The following is a 23842-nucleotide window of genomic DNA, read 5'->3' on the forward strand; positions in this document are numbered from 1 at the left end:
AGAATCTTTCCTCTCCTAAGTCGCTCGCTCTTAGTTCATAGTGGATGTGTTTGATGTGTTTTGCATCCTTATACATTTAGTGTTTCCTCTCGAGTTCTGTAATAAAGTTTACTTTGCTCACAGGCCCTGCGTCTCTGAGTGGTGTCTGCACCTGAGTCCATTACCTTGTGTTTGGCCGTCTAGACAAGACAATAGGTGGACTTGCTGCCGTGTTTTCAATCATTGTGCTTCTGCAGAACCCGAGCGCGCCTCAGCTTGAGGTTACAAACTTTTGGCTGGACATTCTCCTTCAGGATTTTTTGGTAGACAGCAGAATTCATGGTTTCATTTACCACAGCAAGTCTTACAGGTCCTGAGGCAGGTAGACAGCCCCAAACCATCACACCACAACCACCATATTTTACTACTGGTATGATGTTACGTTTCAGAAATGCTGTGTTACTTTGATACCAGATGTGATGGGACACACACCTTCCAAAAACTTCAACTTTTGTCTCATCAGTCCACAGAGTAGCTTTGATCACAGTGGGAAGGAAAAACTTCCTTCCAGCACAAAGTAACCTGCAGCACAACCAGGCTTATCTGCTGAGTGGTCGGGGGTGATGGGAGGAAGACAGGACAAAGACACACAGAGAGCCAGAGATGAATAATGACTAATGATTAAATGCAGAGTGGTGTATAAACACATAGTGAAGACGAAACGCTCAGACCCCAGCAGCCGAGACCTATTGCAGCATGACAAATAGGGTCAAATGTCTAAATCTTACATTATAGTTTGCACAAAAATATTATGTCACATTTGACCTCTGATCTCACTTTTACATTTCACATCTGCCTTACTGTCAAGTCTACCTCAAAATGCATTATATATATAAAAAGCTAAATGTATTAATGGTAAGTTATTTACAAATCAAATTTACAAATCAATACCTGTTACCCTACATACCTTCTCCTACATAATGTTGGTGTAATCAAAGTAAACATCTCTCATGCTATCCTTATCTGATTTTTGTGTCACTAAAAACTTCTTTTTAAAGTACATTTAAAAAGAACAAAGAAAACAAAATAAATACACGTAAACTCAAATACCATTCCTTTAGAAGTACTCTTTACTCCCTAGAGAGTGAGCTGTCTTAAAGCCCTCTCTGAGTGCTTTTTATTGATAGTATGGGATTCTGTTGCTTTGTAGCTTTGTCACTGAAAAAGGATAATATTATCCAGCATTACCCTTTATTAATTTTATATATTAGTGGTGGGAATTGCAATTAATTAATTTGAAAATAAATAAATAACATGTTTAATCCAAGCAAAGGGGAACTTTTGTCAAAACAAAACAGTCAGATGAATCAAACTTTACTCAACTCATTCTTCTTGCTTCCTCCACTTCCCTACCATTGCTTTATTAATGTTGAATTCTCTTGCAGCTGCTCTATTCCCATGTTGTTGCAGTATATTAATGACTAACCTCGTATTGTGGATGGATTATCTCAGTTGTTCTCCTGACTGAAGTTTGGTCTGTTTACAGCATCCTGCCATGCCCTCAACCCTAACCATCGGGAACCCTCACGGTAACTTTTATTGAGTGGAAAAAAAGTTAGCGTTCATCCTCCAGCTTCACTGTGTTTATGCTATGCTAACATAACGCTAGAGATCACGTAGCACATCATTATATACCAGCTAGCCCAACTTCAGTAACCCTGCAAACATCACTGCTGTTTAGTTTTCTGTCTCTATTTATGTTGGAAGTGATAGCAGAGCTTTATGTTTGAATCTTTTCAGAAGTCTCCCAGTCAGAACATGCTATGTCATGTTTAATTGGAAAGCAAGCTAACTTCCTGCTAACTTCTAACTCTGTTAAATTTCATAAATTCTGTTTTCATGGATGCCTTGGTGTTAAACTTAACTGTTACACCTGGTAAAGCAGCAACGGTGATTATTTTATTAAAGATGAAATAATTTAGACAGTTTTTAACTCTCAGTGATGCCGCAGTGTTCGTTTGACTTTGGGACCTGAAGTGGACTGAGTTTTGGAACCTGATTACTCCGAGTCCACGAGGCTCCTGACTACTGTAACCGTAATACTCGTAGCTTACCACAGTCGTACTAAAACATTTTTTGAGCGCTGTGTATCACATAAAATCGGTTTGAGGTCAGTAATCACAACCAGAATTCATGTCTCAGCGTCATCTTTACACAGCCTGCACCTGGGGTCTTGCCTGGTGTGGTAGACCCCAGCATCTATTGAGCTTGTGCTTTGGGCTTGCTCCTGTGCTGCCATGATTAGTGCCTCCTTTCAGTCCAGCTTTGTCCAGCCACTGGTAGGATTTCCTGAAATAAGCAGCTTTTTCTTTTTGACGGTGGTGCATTCCGTGCAGAAGCCTGTCCTTCCAAGATGGTTCCTCTTCTTGCTCCTCATCCTTCTTAGATTTCTGCTGACTGAGGTATTCACTAAGCACATGGTCAGTTCTGGCCATCTGGTAGAGGACTTGAGCTTGATGGGTAAAGACCGCCTGCAGAGCGAGTGGGGAATTTATATATGAATTCTACATGATTACTATTAATAAAAATAAATAAATGTAAAAACTAAACTTGTATCAAATACGTCTTTTTGATACCTTGTTGCAAATAAAAAGGCTTCACAGATAACAACAATAATAAAAGTGGTAATAATTCAAACATAATCTTTTCAACACCTCTGCAACAGTTAGACAGTAAGATGTTAACTATGTTAAACATAAAAACAAACCAACAGAAGTCAAAAGTAAATAAAAGAGTTAAAAGATTAAAGTTAAGCACCTAGGATAGGAGTAGTAGAATTAATGACTATGATGTGATTCTACAGCAATAAAAAGTATATCAGAGCTCAAGAACAGAGGATGGGGAAGTTGCTATCTCTAGAGTCCAGAGTCTGTCTGGCTGTATCTCAAAGCTACAATAAAACACTTGTGATAACTGGATGCGGTGCCAATTTTAATTATGTAACAATGCAATAAAAAGGAAAAATATTGCTGTTAAATAGCTCAGCAAATGAAAAATATCAGTTGTTCTGTTTTTGAGCCACAATGAAGAAGTTGCTGTGGGTTTTTTGTCTGTACATTTTTTGTCTCAGTGGTTGTCAGAGCAGTGAGGTGAATGGAAGGGAGGACTTCATGCTTCTTGCAGGGCCTCTGACAAAGCAGGTGGTCAGAAGCTCGGACAGAAGCGTAAATGATGCCTTTGACTGCAGTCATCCCGTTCCTCCTGGCTCTAAGCAGTACTTTGAGTACCTGCAGAGCAGAGGGGTGACCCACTTCAAAGTACCGCTGTCATGGGCTCAACTTCTTCCTACAGGCCACCCCAGCCAGCCCCAGCAGGCTGTGGTTAGATGTTACCAGACCCTGCTGAAACAGCTGCTGGAAGCGGGCCTTCAGCCTCTGGTCATCCTTCATGGATGGACAGTTCCAGAGTCTCTGCAATCAAGGTATGGAGGCTGGGAGAGCCAGGAGCTGGCACAGATGTTTCAGCAGTATGCAGAGTTTGCCTTCCAAGAGTTTGCACCACTTGCACACTCCTGGGTGACACTGAGCAACTTGGATGATGTTTGGCATGACGGGCAGCCTGCAGATGCTCCCAGTTTTCTGCAGAACATCCTTCAACTCAACAAGAACATTTACCAGATGTACCATCAGCGCTTTCCTGACAAAGGTGAGTCACATTAACAGGAAAAAGTGAAGATTAAAGACAAAAGTGACGTGACTACATTTATGCTTTCAGAATTATTCTCTTTTAAATACTTTTTCTTATTTCTCTGAGGCTTGAGTTTACTTAAGATATTGTTTATATGCAAGTGTCTTGAGAAATCACCTGTAAAAATAAATCATATTTTATAACCAACTGAGGTTGATGAAATCATTCAGCATATGTTCAGCTGTTCCTTTCATGCTTGCATATTTACAGGCAGACGTCTGTCACTGGGACTGAAAACTAAAGATGTGGCTTCTCTCTCCCACATTAAAGCTTCAACAAGTGTAAGTTTTTTTCTTTTCTTTTATCTATACATATCTATACATAACACTAATATATGTATAATCAGAATTTCACCTCCTTGCATGATTTTTTGATGTTATTTAGATAATTGGTAATAAAATATTTTATATTGATTATAAGCTCCAGTTATTTATTCACCAAATATATGTTAAAACAAAATCCTTCCATGGCCTCAAATGTCCCATTTAAAGGAAATAAGTTTAGTTAATTTCTGCCAGTAATGGACTACTTCTTGCAGAAATTTAATCACGTAAGTAACCATGCAAATTTCCATTAGTTGCAAAATATTTAATGGTTTTCTTGCATTTAAAGCTTGTTTTTAAATCTCTCCAAAGTATTAGAAACCTCAGATTCAGCTTTTTAAGCAATTCACTGGTGAATTTGTTAATCTGCTTAGTATCATTATTCCAATGAACGTCCCCACCGATGGTTGCTTACATGATCTTTACCACTCATTGATAACACTGAGAACATATAATTATGTGGTCAATTTATGTGTAAAGAGCTGCTGCATTCAGCAGCTCTTTACACCACACACTCTAGTGACAAGAACAGCAGCACTAACATACCTGAGGTTAATCATTCCCAAAAGAAATTTGAATCATTGTCACCAAATCTGGAACTACTGATTGCTGCTATATGGATTTTAATTGGTTATATAATTATATACTCTTTTTTTGTTTGTTTCGAATATGATTGATTTGGTTTTCTATTTATTTAAAGGATGGAAATGGCAACATAGAATAAGTCACCTTAATCGCCTTAAAATATCTAAAAAATTATGATATAATGGTTCAAAAATGTTGAAAACAACAATTTCCTGCAAAAATGGAGCATTACATACAGTCATGTAAAAAAAAGGAAAGGGTTACTATAATACATTTCACATTAAGTCTCTTGTCATTATGTCCCATCTCAGAATGACGTGTGACGACCTGATGTTGTGTATCTCCTGTTTTGAACAGATGGATTTCTTGTCAGTGCACATTGACTACAACTGTGCCATCTCTTCAGAGTTTGAAAATGAGCTGAGGAACTTACAGGTACAATAAACATAATAAGATGTTTTTTTAAACGTTGCATTTAACATTTTGCTGATATTTTGCTGATACAGCAAAGCTACATGTGTTTCATTTTATGTTGTAGATTTTGAGCAGGAACTTGCCTATCCTGATTTACAAGATGAGTGCTCATGATTGTTCTCCCAATGATTACCAGCTTCTTGGAGATTTCCTGAATGGTACATTTTTATTACAGCTTCTTGACTTTCCAAATATAAGATAATAATAATTAATTAAAATGTATTTCCCATAACAGGCATGAGAACAATACCTCATTTTATGAATGTGCAGCTGTATATGTAAAAGAAACAATAGGACTTTCCAGTAGCTGTCTTAGTAGAGATTTGTGTTTTTGTCTACATGAAATACGTACTGTGCCTAATAAACCAGTTACCAAGAACATACCAAATAAACACGTATACTTGATACATTTAATGTTAAATGTTTCTGTGAATATAACATCACTTAATATTGTATACAGTGTACATCCTGTCAAAAAAAAGTTGGCTTTGTAAAACAGCTATTTGAAGATATGACGGGATGGCAGAATAAAGAAAAACCAAAGGCCACAACATCTGGGCAAATCCTCTGGTGTTGTTAATCAAACAGAATACATTAAGATAAAGTTCTAGATCTTGGGAGTGTTAGCTTGTAAGGGTGAAATCTGTTATGGGCCAGTGATGTTATGTAAGGCACCTGTAGACTTAGCCTTTGGTTACGACTTGTATTCACAGTTTTTCAGTAACAGTGAGAACATATAGTTACAAAAACAGCTAATAGAGCTGCGCTGTGTCAAGGAAACAGCAAGTGGGTTTTTATTTAAGATTAAAGAGGATTATTTCCAGATTTAGTTAAATAAAATTTCTTACATAAACTAACAGAAGTATTTCCAAATTCACAAATAAACCGATTAAACAAAATTTTATTTTAAAAGTAATATATTTTTAAAGACAAGTTATTTATCTTCAGTCATAAAACAATTCATATTTCTTGAACACAACACAGTCTTGATGGACAACGGCTTGAATATTGTGGGATGTGACATGAAGGGCTTGTTAGGAAACCTGGAGATGGAAGAAGCTCTTGTCAAGTAAGAGTTCATTTTCTGATTTCTAAGTACTCGAATTCTGTTATTTTATTTTTTATTTCAAAGTTTGTTTATTTTTTAATTTGCTTATGTTTTTCGTGTCTCTCTCTTTCCAAAAGTCATGGTATTTCACACCACACCAGGACGACAGGGTCAAGAAACAGTTATCAGACTGTGTGGGATAAATTTAAGGCCCAGACCACAGCAGAACGAGATCTTTTCCTTCAGGAATCATTCCCCTCTGGCTTCCAGTGGGCCACCTCCAGCGTATCCTTTAAAGTTGAAGGTGGCTGGTCAGAAGGCGGGAAAGGAGAGACTATTTGGGACCGGTTTGGTCATGAAGGCTTGGCCTTTGCAGATCAGACAGCTGACCTAGCTTGTGACAGTTACCGTAAGGTAGATTATGATGTCTACCTTCTGCGAGGTCTTCAGGTCAACACCTACCAGTTTTCCATCTCTTGGGCCCGTATTTTCCCCACAGGGTACCGACAGAGCCAATCAGAAAAAGGAGCTCAATACTATGACCAGCTGATAAATGCTCTCATTGCATCTGACATACAACCCATTGTCACTCTGTACCACTGGGATCTGCCTCAAGCACTCCAGAATTATGGTGGATGGACCAATGCCTCCATTGTAGAGGCCTTCAAAGACTATGCAGACTTCTGCTTCTCCAGGTTTGGAGACAGAGTCAAGATCTGGAACACATTCAATAGTCCCTGGGTAGTGAGCCATGCCGGGTATGGTACTGGTGTGCATGCCCCAGGAGTAAAGGACTATGTGGAATCTTCCTATCAGGTGAGAGTGATGTTATTAGAATACTATAATTAATCACTTTATTATAAGTATTATTGTTTCACTGATGTATTTAACATTTGATTTTGCATTATCAGGTCACTCACAATATTCTCAAGTCCCATGCTGAGGCCTGGCATGTCTATAATGACAATTACAGGAAAACACAAGGAGGAAAAGTGGGCATTGCCTTGAACTCTGACTGGGCTGAGCCCAGTGACCCTGCCAAACCTGAAGACGTAGCAGCTGCAGACCGTTACCTGCAGTTTATGCTGGGCTGGTTTGCACATCCCATATTTGTAAATGGAGATTATCCTGCAATACTCAAAGATCAGGTGGAACAGAAGAAAACCGCATGCCCTGACTCTGTGCCAGCAAAGCTCCCAGTTTTCACTCCCACAGAGAGCCAGAGGATACTTGGTACTGCTGACTTTTTTGGTTTAAATCACTATACTTCTCGGCTGGTCAGCAACAGTAATGGTGGGTGCACCTCTGGTCCTGACGGTGTTGGTGACTTCCATCCAACTGTGGACCCCACATGGAGTTCCACAGCTTCTGACTGGATCTATCCTGTTCCTTGGGGACTTAGAAGGCTCCTAAACTACATTTCAACAGAATACCTGAATGTTAACAAATTGCCTATATACATAACAGGAAATGGGATGCCAACAGATTACAGTGTTGACAGTCTCACTGACACCAGCAGAATGGACTACATGAGAAGTTACATCAATGAGGCCCTGAAAGGTTAGTATTGGGGATTTTCATGATTTGAAGTCATTTTTTTTTAGAGAGAGAGTTAAAATAATTCAAATATTAATTTTGTTTTTGTGTGTTCATTTTGTAGCAACACTCACAGATGGAGTTAATGTGCAGCGATTCACAGTCCAGTCACTCATGGATGGATTTGAGGCAAACCAAGGCTACAGCCAAAGATTTGGTCTTCACTATGTCAACTTTGAAGTCGGATCCAGACCAAGGACCCCAAAGCAATCTGCATATTTGTACGCTGAGATTATTGAGCAAAACGGTTTCAGTTCACAAAAAAGTAAGAAGTTTAAAGCTGCAGAAAGGCCATTAACTCGACGTTTAGCTGCCTTACCACCCTCAGAAGTTCCATCTCAGGCAAAGGTAGTTTGGGAGAAATTCTCTTCACAGTCCAACTTTGATAGAAAAATGTACCATTATGGCACTTTTCCTGAAGGCTTCAGTTGGGGAATTTCTTCTTCGGCCTACCAAATTGAAGGTGGCTGGAATGCTGATGGCAAAGGTCCTAGTATATGGGATACATTCACTCAGACAACTGACAGTATTCCTGACAGCGCAAATGGCAATGTAGCCTGTGACAGTTACAACAGACTTAATGAAGATCTCTACATGCTGCGGGCTCTGAGGGTGAAGTCATACAGATTCTCTTTGTCCTGGTCCAGGATCTTTCCTGATGGCACACGAAAGTCCCTCAACCAGAAAGGTGTTGACTACTACAACAGACTCATTGATGGTCTTATAGCGTACAATATCGAACCCATGGTAACACTGTACCACTGGGACCTTCCTGAAGCTTTGCAAAAGGTCAGTGGCTGGGAAAATGCAGCGATGATTGACATTTTTAATGACTATTGCGACTTCTGCTTTGCTACTTTTGGTGACAGAGTGAAATTCTGGATAACCATTAACCAGCCTCAGACAATTGCATGGTCTGGATATGGACTAGGAAATATGCCACCAAATGTTGTGGACCCAGGATATAGACCATACATAGTTGCACACAACCTCATTAAAGCTCATGCCAAGGCCTACCATACATATGATGACAAGTATCGTCAGGTGCAGGGTGGTCTAATCTCCATTGCCCTCAATGCTGATTGGTTTGAACCTGCAGATGTCAACGTAGTCCGTGAAGTGGTGACTGCTGACCGGGCAATGCAGTTCCAATTAGGATGGTTTGCACATCCTATTTTTAAGAATGGTGACTATCCTGATGCACTGAAGTGGCAAGTTGGGAACAAAAGTGAAATCCAAGGTCTTCCACAGTCAAGACTTCCTTCCTTTACTGAAGAAGAAAAGAACTTCATCAAGGGAACTGCTGATGTATTCTGTGTAAATCATTACACTACAAGGGTAGTGAGCTATTTAACAGCTGAACTTCAGCCTCACTCCTATGAATGGGACCGGGACCTGAGAGAAACAGATGAACCTGATTCACCAACTACAGCAATTCCTAACCAAAAAGCTGTGGCCTGGGGCTTGAGGAGACTCCTCAACTGGATCAAGGAGGAGTATGGTGATCCAGAGATTTACATTACTGAGAATGGAGCAGCAGTAGAATGGGATGACTTTGAAAGAGTAATGTTTTACAAGGCCTATATCGATGAGGCTCTAAAAGGTGCACTGATATAAAAATATTTCAAAAGATATTCAACATTTTCCACGACTGCTATGAATGGTTGTTCATTTATTTTGTGTATGTGTGTGTGTTTGCATTTGTGGTTGCATTACAGCCTATGACCTTGATGGTGTGCGGTTGCAAGGATACACAGCAACAGCTTTTATGGATTCTTTTGAGTGGCTGCACGGGTACAAATTTCTATTTGGTCTGCACCATGTGGACTTCACAAACCCAGATCGGCCAAGAACACCAAAGTACTCAGCTCACTACTATTACAACATCATAAAGGATAATGGTTTCCCCTTGCCAGATGATGACAAGATGCTTTATGGTCACTTCCGAGAGGATTTCATGTGGAGCACTGCTTCAGCGTCATACCAAGTAACTTTTACTGCAATTTTACTTTTACTCAGTTAAGCAATAATTTGGGAATGATCTGAATCCTGTGTTGCTTCCCCTGTTTTCATCTCTTTAAATTACTATTTTGCATTTACTGTGTCCAGATTGAAGGAGGATGGAGGGCTGATGGAAAAGGTCTAAGCATCTGGGACAAGTTCACTCACACACCTTCCAAAATATTAAATGATGACAATGGGGACATAGCCTGCGACAGTTACAATAAAATAGAAGAGGATGTTGCGATATTAAAGCAGCTGAAAGTTAGCTATTATCGTTTCTCCTTATCCTGGCCGAGAGTCCTTCCTGATGGCACCATCAATAACATTAACGAGGCTGGAATCAATTACTACCAAAGACTTTTGGACGCACTGCATGCTGCAAATATCCAGCCACAGGTATGTATAATTCCTTTCTGGCTAACAGAAAATCTTTATGCCAGAAAAGATACATGGAAAGTAGATCAATTCAGCAAGACAACCATTTTTCCATTTCTTTCCTTTCAGGTTACTCTGTACCACTGGGATCTACCGCAAGCTATAGAGGATTATGGAGGCTTTTTGAATGACAGCTTTGTTAAGCTTTTCAGGGACTATGCTGACCTCATGTTTGACCGTCTTGGTGACAAGGTGAAAATTTGGATCACCTTTAATGAGCCACTCGTTATAGCGCGCCATGGATATGGCTTTGGAAATTTTGCCCCAGGTATGGTTTAAGTCAGTCACAAACACATCCTCCATCCACACACACCCATATTTTGTTTTCAAATTCCATTGCAGTTTATTTCACACCTCAAACTGTTTGTGAACAATTAAACAAATAAAAGTAAACTGCAATAAATTACAGGTAGCAATGAAAAAAACTATTACCTCTTTTACGCTACATCCAAACCTACACGGGTATTTTTGAAAACGCAGCTTATTCTAAGCTTTGGGCCTTTGGTCCACACGTAAACTGCATTTTGGGTCACTGAAAATTGATATTTTTAAAAACTCCTGTCAGGGTGGAGATTTTCAAAAGGGCCGCTTATGCGTTTACGTGTGGACGAGGAAAAAAGAGATTTAGTCACGCTTTTTTGATGTCACGCTCTGTGCCACATTATTGTTTACATGAGATGAATTTCAAAAATGACGAAAAGAGACAAAATAATGTTGCTGTTAATCTTACTATTTGCCGTTTTACATGCTTACATATTAAAACACAGTTACTGTCCCTCCATTTAGAAGACATAGGCATCAGAGTGAACTTCGGACGTGGCTTCTACATTCAACACAGTCGCTCTCACAACCCAAATCGCGGTGCCAACATCGTTGGCAGTTTTTAATAGATTTAATTTTTTAAAATTAAATTTATGTATGCTGTATGCATTTTGTCCATTCCTAAGTTGTGAGTCTACACCAGCCATATTTCACAGTGCAGACTAATATAAAATTTTCAGTTTCTTTCTTTATTGAATAAATTCTGGCCAAGGGAGCTAGTGAGACAAAATCCAAAATACTGTCTTCAGTTAGAAATCACTTGACACGCAACACAAAATTAGCTGCCTTTTCAGAAAAAAACACAAAAACTTTCAGAAGGTTTTATTCTTTCCCTGCCAGGCTTCTAGACTTCTGATTGGCCAACATTAGGATTTAGCATGTTCTTGACAGCGTTTGACTTTGTTTTTTGTGTTTACATGTGGACGGAGATATTTTTTAAAAACTCCACGTGTGGACGGGATTTTTATTAACAAAAACAGAAAATCTCTGTTTTCAGAAATACCCGTGTACGTGTGGAGGTAGAAAAATAAACCATCTTTATGGTGTAATTATTTTATGTGTAGTTGTTTTGTTTTTACTGTGTATGAACATTCAACATTGCTGTCAATACATTTTTCCAAAAAAATGCCTCTCTGTGCAAAATGGGTTTAAAAACATAAACAACTGTGGGATACTGTTTGTCCGTGATTTGGACAGCCCAGCGCTTGCTCCCGATGCAGGGGAAACAAATTCTGTCGGGGATACCTACCTTGGCACCGCCGTTGTGCACATGAAGCCAAAGGCAAGATATGCTTCTTCATATTTTCTAGTCTTTGGCTTGGAAACAAGTTGGTTTGGATGCATATTTGGCGATGCTTTATCGTCTGCTTTGCGTTTGTTTGGGAGCCCCGTCAAAAAAACCTTTCCATTATGCTAGCAGTGTCCAAGCAGTCTTTTTTCATACTGAACCCCCCCCCCCCCCCCAAGGTGGCGCGCACCCCACTTTGGGAACCACTGGTTTAAGTAATGTTTTGCATCTAATGCTACACTGTTATTACGTAAGTTCTATTAATGCTATGCAGTGATATATTGTTATGGACAAAATGTTCCCCTTTGGTCAAGGTAAATATCTGACTATTTCGAAATAAGCTGTAATCTGTACAGCAGTTCTTCACATTTCTAAACCATAGTGACAAAAGCATATAGGCAGCAAATGTGTCCATGTTTGTCTCCAGGAATCAGTTCAGGACCAGACACTCTGCCCTACATTGTTGGTCACAACCTGATTAAAGCTCATGCTGAGGCCTGGCATCTCTACAATGACAAGTACAGGGCCAAACAGAACGGCATAATCTCCATCACAATCAGCTCTGACTGGTCTGAACCCAGAAATCCTTATAGACAGGAGGACTATGATGCTGCAAGACGTGTGGTGGAGGTATGCCAATTCTTCTCAGATTTGACAAAAGAAATTAATAGCAGTTGGTTTCAAATGACTATTGCCTTTCTCTTTGTGCAGTTCACTCTTGGCTGGTTTTCCCATCCCATATTTAATGGTGACTACAGTGAAATTATGAAGACAAGAATAAGAGACCGAAGTTTAGCTGCTGGTCTACCACAGTCTCGGTATTATGAAGGCTATTATTAAATCACAAAAAGCTAATTCTGTTCACAAAACGTTTTTCACTGAAAACACTACTTCCAGATGAACAGACTCAACTTTTTGGGATTTCCTTACCTGGATGATTGAGCATGCATCAAGACGATATTATTAAATCGTTAAAAGTTTGTCTGTGATTTTCTAAGTAGCTCTATAGTATAATAAGTAAGTTTGATTTGACTTACATTTCTCCAGGTTGCCTGAGTTCACTCCAGAGGAGATTAAGAGAATTAAGGGCACTCATGACTTCTTTGGATTGAACCAGTACACATCTGCCCTGGCATTCCCTGTGGACCATGGAAATACTGCAAGCCTCGAGGCAGACATGTGAGAAGTTAACATTTGAAAAACAAATGTCTTCTGGAACTAATTCTTCTGAACAGCTGTGCTTTTTTATTCTGTACCTTACCAAACTTTGCCCTCCGCAGTGGTGCGGCGACAGTTCCTGATCCCACTTGGTTGGATTCAGCCTCTGACTGGCTAAAGGTCACACCATTTGGCATCCGCAGATTGCTGAACTTCATCAAAAATGAATATGGAAATCCACCTATTATCGTCACTGAGAATGGAGTCTCAGAGCAGGGACCTATTGATCTAAATGATGTTCACAGGATCTACTACTATGAACAATACATTAACCAGGTGTTGAAAGGTATCAAAAACTTCTCTTTATAAAAACTCTAAAGCCAGGAATGTCCTGGAGAGGAAAAGAACATAATCATGTTTTGTGTGTAATATGGATGCTTTAAAATACACTCTGAATTTGAAAGTACTTATTTTCTCTTCACAGCTTACTTGCTTGATGGTGTGGATGTGCGTGGTTACACAGCGTGGTCACTGTTGGACAACCTAGAGTGGGCTTCTGGCTTTTCACAGCGATTTGGTCTGTTCTATGTTAATCGCACAGACCCTAATCTTCCTCGAGTGCCCAAGAGCTCTGTTAACTTCTATGGCACAGTCATAAAGTGCAATGGATTCCCCGACCCTGAATCAGGACAAGTGTGCCTGAACCCATAGTCTGGAGGTAAAAGAATGAAATATTTGCTCCTACTTTGAATGATAGACCTTTAAATTAAATGTTCAAATAAATAACTAACTTACCTGCTGAAAAGCAGATTAGTTACTATCTGCAAATTTTCAAAATTAATGTGACAGTATTGCTTTTACTGTACTTCTTCTGCAGCAAAAACTGCGCAAACAGCTGCACCACCAGTCAACATTAACAGTGTGAAATTCCTTGGTCTGGATCTCTCTGCCGATGATGCTGAGACTCGACTTTACACCACATTTGCTCTACTGATTGTTGCAGTAGTAGGAGTCATTTGTGTTTCTGTTTTCTTCTTTAAAATGAAAGAAAAATCCAAGAAAAGTGAACATGTGGACAGTATCAAAATGGAGTGAAAACTGTAACTGCAAATAAGCTTATGGGCAGTGTAGGCCCCTGTAAACAGCATTTGATTGCAGGCCCTTAAATACTGAAAAATACTACTAGGCTCATCAGACATAGTATGTGTAAGAGTTCCTATAACTAAAATTGTAAGTTTCTCATGACTTAGTTATTAAATCCTTGTACATTATAATTTGCTTGACCACTGCTGCAACATGAAGATTTGAGAATCCACCAAAATGATTAAAAGTGTAATTTTATCCTGTACTCAAAAAGATAAAAGTAATTTATGTAATAAGAAAAACAATTTTCTAGTTATAGTATAGGATGTATCATAAGCCTCAAATTTGAATAATGTTTTTGTATATGTTTATCAAATAATCAAATATATCAAATAAAACACTGTAAAAAAAAAAATCCAGTGAATTATGTCATGATTGCTGTGAAATGTAAGTACCTTCTTCATCTTCTGATTTTTTTTCTTCACTTTTTCGTACAGTGTTAAGCAATTTTTGATACTGATACTGTTACCTTGAAGTAATCAAAATTAGATTGTGAATCAAAACAATATATCCATTATCCATCATGTCCTGTGCTGGTCAACAACGCCATGCCCAGTATTTCTACTAAATAATGATCAGTGTTGTAGGTCGATTCATTTGTTAATGAAAGTCTAAAACTGTGCTTAAACATTTGTTATTTAACATAAAATCCGGTGGCATCTTAGACCTTTGCAATTTTTTACTTCAATATATTTGACTTCAGCGGTCTTCAAAGTAGAGCAGTGTTTCACAAACAAGGAGCAAATTAAAGCAGTTCAAATCACTCTTGTTAAAGAGACCTGATGACAATAAGTGTCAGGGTACTGTACTGCTAAGGTTTGGACTTGTATTTGTTTTCCAGCTTCAGTCAGAACTCTATAGCCCTCACCACACTCCCTGCCCGTGGCTGATGCCCACAGGCGTTGGTGGTTCTAGGTGTCTGTGGCTGGGCGCTCAGGTATGTACCGGCTCACTCCCGGTGGCCTGGCGCCCGTGGCTTGCTCTGGCCCCTTCCAGGGGGTGGGGGGCCCTTAGGCCTCTGGGCCTGCAGCTCGGTTCACTCTGGTGCAGCTGGCTGCCAGCAGAGCATGCAGGCACGTCACTGCAGCCCCCTTTGCCCTCTGCACCGTGGCTGCTGGGTGACCCCTCGTCTGGGGCTCTTCTCAGCTCTTCCCAGGAGGGTGGCACGGATGCCCCTCTGATGGTCCTCCTTGGGCTTTCGCGCTCTGGGGCCTCTGGATGTGTGGGGCCTGGATCTCCTCCATGCCTGCTTCATGCCCTGGGGAACAGCACCATGGCTCCCTACACCCTCTAGCAGATCCGTTTTTTTTCTCTCTTTCCTTCCTGTCTTTCTTTCTCCATTTCCTACCCCCCAGCCATGTCTGTCGGGGGATAGGGAAAAAAAACAACAAAAAAACAAAAAACTCTACAGCCAAGGCCAGAACTGAAAGGAGGAAAAATGGGCGACATAAAGGTATCATTTTGTTAAAATTTACCAGAGAGAAAGAAGCTTTAACAAATATCAATATGCATCAGAGTTTAGCTTCATTTTTAGTTTTGGTCTATTGTATGCAAATAGGACCAATTTCAGACTGAGTGGACTACCTATGTACTGTGACTTAATGTTCATAAAAATTCTCTCTGAAGAATCTGGTGTTCAGTTAAAATCATTTTATATTTTTAGATTAAAGATGACTTTTAATCTCTCAAAAACATTTCCAAAATTAAAATAGAAATCTCGATTTTTTTCTGCTGCTTCTCACTGTTAATCTCAGAAGTTGTGATTTAAACTGGAGTTTTTATGTTCAGAATCAGAATCAGAAGACTTTATTTATCCCCAAGGGGCAATTAACAAACAACCGAGCAGCATAACGTTGAAGATAAGGACAATAAGAACAGGCAATAGGAGTGAAATAATAAATACACAGAATATACAGTATATACAATTTTAAAATTCTGTTCTGTAGAAATCACAGTCCCACTACAGGTCACTGTGGAGAAGTCACATAATTTATACAGAACAAAACAAACAAATAAAAACAAAAAAAAAACAAAAAATAAACAAAAAAAACACAAGTTTAGAGTTTTTGGATGATTTGTGTTTTACTCATCTGAGACTAACAAAGCAATATAAAATATATTTTGCCACCAATTCCCAGAGACATTATAATATGAGTGTGTTTTAAAATATATATAAAAAAGCTAAAAACAAAAACAAATAGAGGAAAAAAAAGAAGGTATTCGTCTGAGTGTGGTTAGCAATGACCACCGTGACTGAGACTGCTGTACCAGTTAATGACCTCTGACTTTTCTGCTTGGGATGGTACTAATAAAGTTGCATTCCTGTAGTTGAGCAATGTATGGAACACAGGAACTGCAGGTAAAAATAGAGGTCTCTGCCTCCTCCTTTGCTTAAGCTGGTGTCAGAAGTGGGATGGAGTATCGTAAAAGGATGGAGAGAGAGAGATCCAAGAACTAGATCGAGCGACTGAACAGAATATTTATTGTCTGGACAACTTGAGACTAGAATAAAGGCGAGTAGCCAGTGATTGCTGCCACATACCTGGCTCTGGTATTGGAGAGAAATGCGCTGCAAGTGCTTCTTGACCTCACCATGGCACTGGAGAGGTGATTTGGTCAGCGGCATTCCACTGACCATTGCAGGGAGCAAGTGGCTATAATAATAAAGAAATAAGAACAAAAAGTAATAAATATAAAGTAATATATTTTGTATTTTTCAATGGTTTTGACTATCCACTCTGTCCAAAGCAGGAAGGTTATTTAATGTTTAAACTGTAGAGATAGGGCTGTGCGATATGACCAAAATCTCATATCCCGATATTAAGACATCTATCGTCCGATAACGATATAAATCACAAAAATGTAACATTTTCTGTAAATTCTGTGAATGTCGGGCAGCTCAACTTGCGTGAAGTGTTTCCAGCTGGGCGTCGCGTACCTGGAGTCCAGTGTTTTAACTGATGCATGAAACGATACATTTTTAGACATAGGTTGCTGCCGTTTTCTTTGTGAGTATTTATTACACAGCGTGCTGCGGGGAAAAGCCTGTTCTAATGTTTGAGTCTGAGGTTTATTTTTTAGCACCTGGCGGCTCTTTTTTGCTTCTCATCCGTAAATACTCTGCATCTTTCACGTGATTCAGTTTATTTTGAAAAGTCTCAACAGGATCTTGAGCTTTATTGTGAAAGGTTTATGTGGAAAATAAACAAGCGGACACGAGGTGGTTTTACCGTCGTTGTTGCTAACGACAACGCATAAAAACAAGCGCTTGTCCGTCTGTAGTGTGGTTATATTAAATATAAGAGAAAGAGAGAACGTTAGGAAATTAATATAGCCACTACAGTGACCATCAAAATAATGAAAAAATATTGCCGTAAACAGTTTATTTTGCGACACCACGAAACAAACGATAGCGTAAAATGAAACGATAGACGTTTTTCTATCGTCATCCGATATATATCGTTATATCGAACAGCCCTATGTAGAGATACAATAATTTTGCTGCTGTAAAAACAGCATTTTGTCATATTTGAAATATAAATCTAATATAATCTGTTTCTTAATGTATTTTCTTTAAAAGACAGTTTTTTAATGTCATAATTATAATAATCCACATACATATGGATATGAATATTAGAGTTTTTAGTGAAATATAAAGCCTCCACAAAGGCAGGGAAAAGCCCTGTAACTTACTTTAAAACAAAATATGTTCCCTAAAAACCAGTGGATAGAGCTACAGACCCCTCCCACCCTTACTTAGTTAGCTAGCAGCTAATGACCAGCACTACTTGTGCAGTTAAAAAAGGACAGGTAATGTGTTGTTGTGCTGTTGCACACATGCTCATTTGTTTCAATTCATCAGTTGCCACAAGACAATTTGACAACGTGTACATAATACGCTAATACTCCTGTGTGCTATAGACTACAGTGTACGCTGTACACTCTACTTACTTGTTTTTGTTGCATCAGTCTGCGTCACCCAGCTAATTTGTGTTTTTCCCAGCTCTGCACCGCTCAGACAGCAAAAAATGCTCGTTCCCGTCTCGTTCCCGGCTCGTAACCAGCGCTCTGCCATCAAGGGTGAGGATTGGTTAATGGTCATCATGTGACTGATGCAAGTCAGATCCTTTTATTTAGCAAATATGTAATTAATAGTTAAATGTTATTGTTGAGGAGCACAGGCAGGACTCCACACGCACACACACACATTAAAAAAATAAAATAAGGTAAAAAAAAAAAGAAGAAGAAGAAGAAATGCCTCAAGAAAAGGGCACCTGGGGCACCGTCAGGAACGGGGCAGGTGCTCAAGCCCAAGGTTGAGCTACATATTTTTTTTCTTTACAGCACCTTTGCATGTCTCACAGTTCAAATTTATTAGACTACTATATACTGCTATGTACAATATAATATTTATTTCATATGGGGGTTTGCCCTCATTTAATCATATATGGGAAAAAATAGGAAAAGATGCATGCAGTGTAATCATTTAGTATCTTAAATAAGTGTTTATAAAACAGAGATCAGCAGGTGCACATGTACATGTCATCAAACTTTTATGTACATTAATTACTTGACCTACAGACATTTCATGAAACTATGAGCTAGGGCTGGCACGATTAGTCAACTAGTCACGATTATGTCGACTATCAAAATCGTTGATGACCAATTTAATAGTCGATGCGTCGTTTGAAGCTAGATCTTGAAAGACGCAGGAATAAGTAGTAGGATTTAAGAGTGTAATAATGGACTGAAACAGAAAATGGCAGCAATGCATCTACAAGGATGCCAGCTGCCATTAAACGGCAAAGAAGAAGAAGAAACAGTCTCTGGTATTGTTGCTGTGTCCAGATTCAGGGGCCTCATCTTTTGGAAGCCGCATTTGTAGGCAGGTTATGTCACAGCGACGCGACGACAGCAGTCCAAATTCGAAGACTCCTCCATATGCGTCCTCCTTTTCACCATTTGAAGAATGGGTCGGGTGTGTCCTTCGTGCCCCAACCTATCCCAGAATTCATAGCGCCGCTCAGCCAATTCCAGCTTCCAACAATGGCGGCAGCTACTTAGTTTTAATATTACTCTTTCTGGGTCACAAAATAAACTTTTAAGATATTTTCATGCAAGAATGTAGCTGTGTAAACTTCAAATATCTGCTCGGCTTATCAAGACGTCACATATTTGCTCTGATGTTTTCGGAGACGTCCAGCTCGATAGCTAGCCGGGGGTTCAAGGTTCACTAGAGCCGTTTTCAATACCCCCGCGGTCTTTCGCTACTCAGGTTAAAATGATATATAAGTCACTTGTAACTTGAAAATGTTATTGTTTGGGCTTTTTCAGTGTTTTATTTGTTCCTGACTAAATTGGTTTGGCTGAGATTAAAGTTATCGTTTTCACACAGCTGAACAAAAGTCAAACAGAAAGCTGATTAAACAGAAGTGTGAGATGGTAGAATTTACTCCATTGTCCTGTTATACATTAGTGAGCAAGGAGCAGACGGCTCCTTGTTTATTAAACTCCACCGAGACAATCTGCAAATTTCATTAGAAGTTTAATAAACTATCATCTTGTCTTTATTTTTAGTAAGCACTTCAAGCTGTAAGCTAATGATAGTTATATAAGAGCAGATGCATGCTGGTGCAATAAACTGTACGTTTTAGTCCAATGGATGTATGATCTGATTAGTCGACTAATCGCAAAAATAATCGGTGACTGGTCGACTATCAAAATAATCATTTCTGGCAGCCCTACTATGAGCCAACATGTTTTTCCTCAGTCTGACCCATTCCCTATCCAGACTGACTCTGGGGTTTCACAGAGGAAACAGACGACTTGACAATGAAATGAAATGACAATAAAAGACCAATAGAGGAATGAAATATACCACATTGTGCAGCTCAGAATAAAGAAATATGTTTCATTGCACAAGCACTTAAATGCCTTTCTAAATGCCCTCATTAGCTTATCATCCTTTTACCTTCACCTCAGATTTCTGTGAAATATTATTGTTATAATAATGTGTTATTGTAGTATGAGGTAGAGAGTCACAGCAAAAGCCTCAGAAAATAATTTTTGGCGCCATCCAGAGGTCAATCACTGACACTGACACGTGAAACAGGTACAGGTAAAGGGCTTCTGGTAAATTTACCAGGGCCAGCCTGGTAAATTCAGGGCACAAATAAGCAAACCTGCTTTACTATTTTAACAACGCTGGTGTCATAATAAGGAATTAATAAGTTGGTTAGGAATAGGAAGAAACTCAGACTACAAACCCCCCCCCCAATTTCCCTCCAGTCTGGACCATGAAAAGATGCCCTAAAACTGATTGTCTAGATTTTATTTTTCTTCATCCTAACAGATTCCATTTATTGTATTTATGAAGTAACAACATTTAAAGATCATCCTTCATATTTGTGCAGGAGGATGTAGAAAGAACCACAAGCCAGCAAGTTTAGTGTTTTGCGACGCAGTGTACAGTTATTGTATTTTTGCAGTTCTATAATGTGATGACTTTGGGATGCTACTGTTACAAAATGAAGCAAAACAAAAAATACAGTGATCCCTTGTTTATAGCAGGAGTTACAGTCTAAAAACAACCCGCGATAGCTGAAATCTGCGAAGTAGCCAGCTTTATTTTTTACAGTTTTTATAGATGTTTTAAGGCTGTCAAACTCCTCACTACACACCTTATATACTTTTCTCAGACATGCATGAATATTTTCACACTTTTCTCTCTTGTTTAAACACCCTCAAAGTGCAAACCTGCATAGAAAAATAAGTCCAGTATTATAGAATGAAACCAAAGATCAAACCCTGTTTTCAGGTTCAGAACATGGGAATAGAGCAGCTGCCAGAGAATTCAACATTAATGAGTCAATGGTACGGAAGTAGAGGAAGCAAGAAGAATGAGATGAGCAAAGTTTGACTTTTCTGACTGTTTTATTTCGCCTAATGCGCCTAATAATCCGGTGTGCCTTATGGTCTGAAAAATATGGTAACTTCTACCTTCCTTTAGCATGTCCAGAAGTCCAACTTTTTGTGCGATGGTTAGCATCTTCCTCTGCCTTTTGGGTGCTACCGCAGGTGGTTTTGATGGTACAAAACGTTTTGTTGACATTGTTGTGTTTGTTGGGGAGAAAACTTACAAAAACATACAGTACAGCACGTCAGAGTCACAGTGCTAGGGAAGATTTATGTAAATTTGACAAGCTGAATGCATTCTGTACTGTACTGGACACACAGCACAGAGGAGATTGATTGACAATGGTCTACAGACGATCAGGACGCAGAACACAATGCGCTGTCCAAAAAAAGAAAAGAAAAAAAAAGCATGCAAAATTGCACAAAAAAAATATCTGCGAAATAGCAAGGCCGCGAAATGTGAACCACGTTATCTGTATCTACTTCTTTTCAGCTCATATTTTTTACTGTCTCTCTCCTCTAGTTGAGATGTGCAGTTGTTCCACAAGCTTATATTACACAGAAAATACAGCCAGTATCACTTCCTTCATCCTTTGGTGATTGCACTGGTTTAAACACTGATGACAGGGTGAGATGTATATACAGATGGTTCTGTATTTCTACATATTACAGATTACAGGTATTGCAGTGGTTTACAGTAAAGAGCCCAGAGATACAGTGCTATCTCCTACCTCTTATTTATATGCCAGAACACAACGCATCGACAGGCGTAACTAGGGCTGTGCAATATGATGAAATATCGTAATTTCGTAATCGTAATTTTCTTTCCAAGCTCCTTAGACAGTGTAAGACAGGGGTCTCAAACTCATATTGATGTGAAGAAATATTTTTTTAAATTGTTATTAAAAAACTGATTTAATATGAAGGCAAACATGAGCAGAGTGTTACAGGCATAACCGTTTAAGAATGTAGCCTCATGGGTGGTGTAGTATGTGCTGCAGGGAAATTGTGTGGGAGTGCCCCTTCTGTTGTGTGTGTGTGTGAGTGTGTGTGTGTGTGTGTGTGTGTGTGTGTGTGTGAGCACGAGAGAGGGAGAAAAATGAGAGTCGAAAAGTACGAGGTGCTACCAACGAGAAACAGAAGATGAAAGCATGTAAATATACTAATAACCATGCAACCAAAAGAATGCCTGACGAGCCCAGTTGTAAGTAAGCTGTTAAGACTCGACTGTACACTGTGTTCGCCGCCTCCGAAACAATAGCGTTCCGTTGGAGCAGCCTTTCAACGCCTCTCTCTGTCTCTCACTAGCAAAGTTGAAGTTAGTTACCGGCTACGAGCCCAACATGGAACCCGATGTAGTAGCCAGAGGTCTCTTTACCACAGTTGAGAGCCGCAGACATGGCTGAGGAAACAAGAACGTACAAACATGTTGAGGGATTGGCTGTGGCACTTATGTCTGCATTTTTATTTTGTTAAATACGAACAAAATGATAGCAAAAGTGCTGCCACGTGTCTGGCCGGAAAGAGAGGACCAGTTTGTTTATTTGGTAGTTCAATGAAAGGCTTCAGTTAGGAGTGAGAAAAAAAATTGTGTTTGTCTTGTTATACAATATTTGAAATAAAAACAAACAAACAAATCACTACAGTGGCATCAGTGGCCTGCTGCTCATTTGAGTTTGAGACCCCTGCTGTAAGAGTTCACACACACACACACACACACACACACACACACACACACACACACACACACACACACATGTTTACATTGTGTTTATCATTAATAACCAGATATTGAAAAGCTTCGTGCACGGCCGTTTGATATCCTGGGACCATACGTGGCTGTTGGGGATAGTAGAACTCTGATAAATTGTTTGCCTTCGGAATTTAAAACTATTTAAAAATTTAAAATTATTATTAATTTAATTAATTAATTATTATTAACTATTAATTACTCTGAACATACCTTTTAATGCCTCATTGATGTTACTGCTCATGTACTCCATTCTGCTGGTGTCATTCAGACTGCCCCACCTGTAATCAGCTGGCCACTTAAGGCACTTAAAATGTAAAGTATTCTGAAGGAGTTCATAATATTTCCAAAACAAAGGTGTCGAACAGATGCATTCAGCAGACGTCCACGACGATGAGGAGTAAAGTTCTGCCTGGAACTTATTCAGACCTTATTCAGTCGTAGCTGTTGGTGTTGCTGTTATACCAGGCTGTAATGGAGACCAGGGCTTCCATTAACCTTACCTGTATTTTTTCATTAGTTTGAGGGATTGCTATTTAAAAAGGTACATAAAAAAAGAAACAAACTGAACAAACATTTATGGGTTGGTGATTCTTTATTAGGTTTATCAGGTTTGACATTTGGGTTACTATTTAAGTGACTGTTTGTGGAAGGCGAAGAGACAGAGGGGGACTGGCCGTCCTACCTGTGTCAGGAAAAAGAACCTGGGTTAGAGCTCTTCACAATTTATTTGTTTCGTAAACCTAAATTGCTTGTACATGTATTGAAGAGAAGTGTGTTAGCAGTACTCACCTTATCCTGGTTGTTTCTGTCACAGGATGTGGTGCAAACTGGTAAAAGCAGCTCAATCACCTGCTTATGAGCTGAAGCGTATGTGTTATTAAATTATTTATAGGACTTATTATGAATATATATATATTTTTCCATGTGTTGTATTGTGGTTTGATGTTTGCTTATAACTTGGGTTATTCCAGATGCTTACCTGAATCAGGTAGAGTATAAAAGGAAGCCAGCTGAAAATAAAATTAAAATTGAATTGATTTTTTAATATCACATTATAGTTTGCAACAAGTATC

The 23842-nt window shown here is 39.1% G+C and overlaps 1 protein-coding gene and 2 long non-coding RNA genes across 4 annotated transcripts; 1 reads left to right on the plus strand and 2 right to left on the minus strand.

Moving 5' to 3' along the window:
* The first annotated feature begins 2896 nt into the window (after positions 1 to 2896).
* On the plus strand, positions 2897 to 13998 carry LOC116324946 (lactase-phlorizin hydrolase-like). 2 transcript variants are annotated; one of them, XM_039600152.1, is made up of 17 exons: positions 2897 to 3684; positions 3937 to 4007; positions 4992 to 5069; positions 5173 to 5266; positions 6093 to 6177; positions 6294 to 6972; positions 7068 to 7716; positions 7817 to 9355; positions 9471 to 9739; positions 9862 to 10152; positions 10261 to 10459; positions 12228 to 12430; positions 12512 to 12618; positions 12848 to 12979; positions 13081 to 13304; positions 13443 to 13676; positions 13836 to 13998. In XM_039600152.1, the coding sequence occupies exons 1-16, from the start codon at positions 3063 to 3065 to the stop codon at positions 13667 to 13669; spliced, it is 5469 nt and encodes a 1822-aa protein (XP_039456086.1). In that variant the 5' UTR covers positions 2897 to 3062; the 3' UTR covers positions 13670 to 13676; positions 13836 to 13998. The 2 variants fall into 2 exon arrangements, with proteins under 2 accessions (XP_039456086.1, XP_039456087.1); XM_039600153.1 differs by having other exon boundaries at positions 3580 to 3684; positions 3941 to 4007.
* Positions 13999 to 15337: 1339 nt separating this feature from the next.
* Positions 15338 to 18141, minus strand: LOC120433618. The gene is made up of 3 exons (XR_005608667.1): positions 18053 to 18141; positions 16644 to 16755; positions 15338 to 15462 (listed from the first exon to the last, which is right to left on the minus strand). It is a non-coding gene; the product is annotated as an uncharacterized LOC120433618 (long non-coding RNA).
* Positions 18142 to 23353: 5212 nt separating this feature from the next.
* LOC120433619 lies at positions 23354 to 23842 on the minus strand. Its single transcript, XR_005608668.1, has 3 exons — positions 23749 to 23842; positions 23559 to 23629; positions 23354 to 23451 (listed from the first exon to the last, which is right to left on the minus strand). It is a non-coding gene; the product is annotated as an uncharacterized LOC120433619 (long non-coding RNA).

This window comes from Oreochromis aureus, linkage group 16 (genome assembly GCF_013358895.1).
Source record: "Oreochromis aureus strain Israel breed Guangdong linkage group 16, ZZ_aureus, whole genome shotgun sequence".
Lineage (NCBI taxonomy): Eukaryota > Metazoa > Chordata > Actinopteri > Cichliformes > Cichlidae > Oreochromis > Oreochromis aureus.

Excerpts from the sequence above, each read along its gene's own strand:
- LOC116324946 (XM_039600152.1), top strand. The coding sequence starts at position 3,063 with ATGAAGAAGTTGCTGTGGGTTTTTTGTCTGTACATTTTTTGTCTCAGT. Across the intron at positions 5,070-5,172 it reads ATGAGCTGAGGAACTTACAG|ATTTTGAGCAGGAACTTGCC; the intron begins GTACAATAAACA and ends TTTATGTTGTAG. Across the intron at positions 6,178-6,293 it reads ATGGAAGAAGCTCTTGTCAA|TCATGGTATTTCACACCACA; the intron begins GTAAGAGTTCAT and ends TCTTTCCAAAAG.